This window comes from Anopheles moucheti, chromosome 2 (assembly GCF_943734755.1).
Source record: "Anopheles moucheti chromosome 2, idAnoMoucSN_F20_07, whole genome shotgun sequence".
NCBI classification, from domain to species: Eukaryota; Metazoa; Arthropoda; class Insecta; order Diptera; family Culicidae; genus Anopheles; species Anopheles moucheti.
The window spans coordinates 86,636,027-86,641,894 of NC_069140.1; the positions used below are offsets into that span (position 1 = coordinate 86,636,027).

A 5,868-nucleotide genomic window follows, 5' to 3' on the forward strand; every position below is an offset into this window, starting at 1 on the left:
AAAGCCATCTCATTATGCACAACGGAACCATTTCAGCGCACGGTTGCGAAGGTTTGACGGGCCAGCTGGGAATGCCGCAGAAACGAACGAATAAATTCTTACCTTCGGCAGTACTGCCAACTATGCAGAACGGTACATTAATGTTAATGCTTCGAATCGTTGAACATGCTCGAACATGTCTGATTTGAAGGAATTTACCTATTAACAGCAAAAACCTGCTAATAAATTGAGCGATACAATTATTCTGCTCACGCTGCAGTTGCAGATGCGAAAATAGTCTTAACGCCGCAAAGTATGCAATGGGCAAGACACAGCACAAGTGCTCGAATATTTAAACCACTTGATATCGTTTCCCTTCAGTTTCTTTCGGTAAAAATCACATTGATAAAAACCTTTTTCGATGTGGTATAATTAGTAAAACGTTACCTTAGCTTTATCTTAGTAAAATGCAGTTTCACATTTTCCAACACAACCTTTTCGGCGTTACTCGCATTACAAACATTATAAGCAATATGGCAATCCACTCGATAAAGGAGCGGATGTTTGGAACAATCTTTTCTAACCCCGTATTATTTGTTTTTTCGGCTATCCCCAACTAACTGTTACTCTCACAACACTAGTAAATGGTATAATTAAAATACAAATCATTAGATTGACCACCGTCAAGAGGGTACTGGCTCTGTGTACTGTAGGGTTTTTCAGCTAGCTGGCAATACTCTTCACGTTCACGGGCCCTTATCACCTTCCACATGCTGCTCACATTCAGTCTTAACTGGGCTTATTTGTACTGTGGCTGGGTCGGTGCACTCTACAACGTTTGCTTGAGATGCACCGGCGTTCTCTAGCTTATGATTATCACCATCGCCAGTTTCAGTGGTCATTGGCGCACTGGAACCATCTGCCACTTGAGCAGTAGTTTGCTCTGCGTCAGAATTTACCGTCGGCAGTGGACTCATTTGAATGATCTCACTACCTTCCGGTTTCACAGTGCCATCTGTTGGTGGCCGTTCGACTACTTCCGTCAATAATGGCACATCCGCGATTTCTGCTTGCGACATAGTGTCGCAACACGTTCGGCTAGCGCACTGGGCAATGGTTCGACACTGGATCAGGCAACCCTCGGTACCGTTGCCAAGAGTGCGCCTTTCGTCCCTCGCCTTGAACTCGGGCTGTATGGTAACCTGGTTGATGCCTTGCTCGTGGAAGAACTCGATCACATCGGTCTGGATCTTGAGATACACCTGGAACAAGTTGATTACGGATGTTATTCTTGATTGTACAGCCTGATATATAGCCTGACAGGTAACTACCTTCGGATTGTCAAAGATGATGTGCACTGTTGAGACGTACTGATTCCCACTCAGCTGCCAAATGTGAAGATCATGCACACTGACTATATCCCGAAAGCCATCCAGAAGGGATTTCTTGAAGATTTCAATGTCGATCGTATTGGGAATAGTTTGAAGCAGGATCATCCCCGACTCTTTCACTGTTGAAGTACATAAAAGAGAGGATTACCTTGAAAGATGTTGTGGCTCTAAAGAGATGACTTCCAGGTTTTACTTACTGTACGGATAGCTTAAAGTGAGCAAGATTAAACAAGAAACTATCGATAGTGCAGGATCTACAAATTTGGCCGTTTCTTCCGTTGTGTAGTACACGATCAGTGAGCAAATAATGACCATCACCGTACCTGTAACATGGAAGGAATTGAACTTTGGAATTCTAATGGCGAATGCATCACAAGTACATACTGCAAATATCGCGCATCAGCTCACGCACGCTCTGCCGTTTCGATTGCTCCCGAAGTTGCGAAGGTGAAACCTGTCTCCTCGAGCCAGAAAGGCGTCGATCGCCTTTGCGAACACCTTCACCGGTGACGACGTTGTCCAGGATCACATTTCCGCTCGATGTGATGTACAGGAAGCTTCCCTGATGGTACGTATACCCACCGATCAAGAGATAGCAGAACCCGTTCAGTATCAAACCCATCGCACCGAGCACGAGTATGTGTGCCGGGAAGTGCATCGCATCCTGATGATGGATGTGGGACAGTGTCTGCAATGCTTCGATGATTGCCGAGAAACAGAAGGACGCCATAAAGATGCACACCACCAGCATCGTGAGGATGTCGATGCGTGTCCAGCCGAATGTATTCTTCAGCGTACTTTCCCGCGTCTGCCGGGCTTTCACCTTCACGTTATTCTTGATCTCCAGCGCAGACTCATCGCCCTTGCCGCCACCATCCGAGCTGTTCTTGCTTCCATCCGTCGTGTCTTGGCTGACTTCCGCAAACTTATCCAACCCATCGCCGGTTGTCAGCTGTTGTGAGATTGAGCGTGCTTCCGGCTTCAATGGGCAACTTTCCCGGCCCGACGGTATGGCACTTTTCTATCGCAAAGAAAGATGGAAAGAGGAAATAATTTACCAACACGTGCCAGGTGCTACAATGTGCTAAAGGTGCCATTATCGCCATTGATGGCTGTACAATAGGTGATTCAGATTAGCCTGTTGTGGCAGTTGCTATGCTGTAATCGGGGACGCAAACTGGTTGAATTAGCCCGATACCGATAACGTCGGTAAAACAATATCTAGGGTGCGATAATTATTCCTAAAGAGGCTCTTATCAAGATCCATCAAGTGCCTTGGAAGAGACCGCATGAATGTGGTACCTGTGGAAAAATGAATGTCTAATGTGTGCTGCTCAATTTCTCATCGCTTAGTAACCGAGCGATATCTAACAAATTGTGGTTTCTATTGCGCACAACTGATGGGATATTTACAATTATTAAGTCCAAGAAGTGATTATGTTTCAAATTTTAAAAATAAACCGAACGGACTTCACCCGAACGGACCGGACCAAAGTCCCATCCGGACCAATCCTCACTTGACGCAGGACTTGACTATCCTGCTACGGATAAATATAGTCACAGAAAGCCAGAAATGGCAGTCCTAGTCCACTTGAGGTTGTTGTGCCGATAAAAAAGAAGAAATATCAATGAAAAAGAGTTTATTGAAGCTCATAAAATATTAACATAAATTATCATTGAAAACTCAGAAGATTATCTAGAGGATCTATTACTGTACTAAAGATGTTAACACAAATAAAAAAAATCAATATCAGATAGCTAGCAACATGGGCAACAATGTGCGCTCGTTTACCCTTATCCATCCCTAAGCGCCTGAAAGTTATGCAATGTACATAGCGATCTATTTTCTCCTGCGATTACTGTGCGTTATGTTTTCGAATGTTTCTTTGCTAAATTCTTCTCCAAGTTTCTCTCGCAACGAAGCAAAGCGCCCAGCGAATGCAGAAATGCAGTTCCATTGTGAAAGAGAAGCCGAAACAAAGCCAACCCCGTTGATAATGGGTGCATAATTACTATCGCTTCAAGTGCTGCCACCAAAACGCAGCAGTTAGGGCAGGGTAAAGCGGAATCGGAAAATAAAAACACATACCAATGGGTAGATGAAATCGCACAAAACCACTCGCGGTAAGGTTTCCACGCGTTTTTTTTTTTGCTTTTGGTACAGTGCTGGATGCAGCGACGGTACGGAGTGGAAAATGATTGCCTCAGCTACGATGCGTTTCATTATGAGTCGACAAACGCAAACAAATGCCACGCGCCTTCCATCTTTAACGTTGGCCCCCGGTCGGTTACTATACGCAGATGGGCAAACTGCACATTCACCGTGGTATGAAAGCGAAAGTCAGGCCGTAATTCACTCGGCGGGTGCGGACCCGTTAACTACCAAAGCCCAACGAGCTCGAATGCCTCCCGATTGCATACTGCATTTATTCGCATGGTTAGGAGATTTGTGTACGCTATTTTTTTTTGCCTAGTTCTCTTGATTTACATTGTGATTATCGTGTCCGGCAAATGTGGATACCGTGCAAATGCCAATCCGACCGGGGACTGGTTCCAATTGGACCACATCAATTATTCCACCCATCGCGAAGGTGAACATCTGCCTTAATTGCTAATGCAACTCCTGCAACCAGTGCCGGTTGTCTTATCGGTCGTATTCGATCGTAAATTTAATCACTCACTCGCAGTGTCAATAATGTCATAACGCAGCACGTAATCGGGTAAGCAAACATACAGCGAATCGAAAATGAATTCCTAATCGTTAAAGCTATTGAACACATATGAACATACGAACATAAACTTTGGTGGCAGAATCTTAAACCAACTCACCTTAATGGTCCATATGCACCCAGTCAGGGCAATGATGTTGCACAGCATATGATAAGAGGCGACGAGCAGTACCAACGAATGGGAAACATGACTTAGAAATAGCTGGACCAGAAAGTAAACAGACGACAGGGCTAGCACTATGTAGAGTTGCACTGGCTGCAACTGGTAGATCCACTCCTTCATCGGCATTTTTCAGCACTTTAAAAATCAAACAAACACACACGCACTCTTTCACTAACAATACCCCTTGTTCCGGCACCTCTTCATTAGACCTGACATTGAAAAATGTTTTTTGGTTAATTTTCCAAACATTTACACGCACAAATATCTGCTCCCCGAAATTAGCAAGTTACACCTTATTGGAGCTACAGAACGTAACCTCACGTGCAAAGATCCCTTCAATCATGCTGTTCAGCTTGAATTCAGCTTAATGAGGCTTGCATAAATCAGAATTACATTCTCAGAGTATTTCCCCGCTGCCATATTTCAACGAAGGATCTCATGTTTATTGGGGATTTTTTTTTTGTCTGGCTTTAGTTCCCTCCGCCACAGGGGTCCTGAGGGTTTATTTTAATTGTGTTCCAAGAAGAAAAAAAAACCAGTTTCCCAATTCTTTCGCATTATTTGCTGCTGTTGCGGTGGCTTTTTTGTTTGGTTTGTTAACATAATTTTTGATGCGTAAACTTCATTCTCGGAAGGTTGAAGTACGTTTACAAAAAAATATATATATAGGAGCAATGGCCATTCTTTGAGTTTGAAGCCCTATTTCAGGTGCGATTTCATTAAATGGAGGCGATAGAAAGAAGGGTTTATATTTTATCCCCTGACCAACATTATGGAAACATTCCAGAGACACATCCGAACAGCAAAAACGATGCAATGGTCATCCGACTAAACAAGGTATTTACATAGCCAACAGAGTTTGAAGTCAGTGTTGTTTGTATATTATTGTTTAAAAAACAAACTGCTACGTAAACGATATGTTGGAACCAAACATATGTGCTTAGGTAAACCAAATGTGGGCTTTAAATCTCGCTTCTTTAGGTACCCCAAAATACGGAAAGCCACTGTCAATGCTTAATGAAGTAACTAAATGACCAGAATACTTCTAGCCTCCCCTACAAGCACAACGTGACTTGCGTGTCGCCAAATAGGGGGGAGCAATATTTTTGACGAGCTCGCATAACGGATAACGGTCGTTAGCGCGGTTAAATTATCGACAATAAATAGGGTTCGTGCGTGTGTTTCTCTCTAGGGTCTATTCGTTAGCTTCAATACGGGGCCGGCACAATAGCTCAATTGAATAAATGCTTCCCTCACTTTGCGTACGGCCAGAACGGTAGGAAACCGTCCACCGAGCGCAATCCACTTTTGCTAATCGTGTGCGACATGCTCACCGGAGCGTAAACAAGCCGTTGATAAGCCATCGGAAGCGTTCACCAAGACAAATTTGACTTAACTGAGCGCCTAACTGGTGCGTGCTGAAGCATGGTGAAATTGTTCATCGAAGATGCCACATTTGCTTTAGCTCTGATACGGTTTGCAACAGGGTGTCAAGTAAGTAGGAAGATATAACTGAGACAAAGCGGTAAGATTGTGCTATAAAACATTATTTGCATAAATTAAATGTGTGTTCACAGCACCACACCGTTTTTTTTTCCTGGTGGCG

At 43.8% G+C, this 5,868-nt stretch overlaps 1 protein-coding gene across 1 annotated transcript; it reads right to left on the reverse strand.

The window, feature by feature from the left end:
* Nucleotides 1-414: 414 nt before the first annotated feature.
* On the reverse strand, nt 415-4,388 carry LOC128298003 (proton-coupled zinc antiporter SLC30A1). Its single transcript, XM_053033726.1, has 5 exons — nt 4,200-4,388; nt 1,755-2,391; nt 1,568-1,693; nt 1,311-1,489; nt 415-1,241 (listed from the first exon to the last, which is right to left on the reverse strand). The coding sequence occupies exons 1-5, from the start codon at nt 4,386-4,388 to the stop codon at nt 726-728; spliced, it is 1,647 nt and encodes a 548-aa protein (XP_052889686.1). The 3' UTR covers nt 415-725.
* Nucleotides 4,389-5,868: the final 1,480 nt, after the last annotated feature.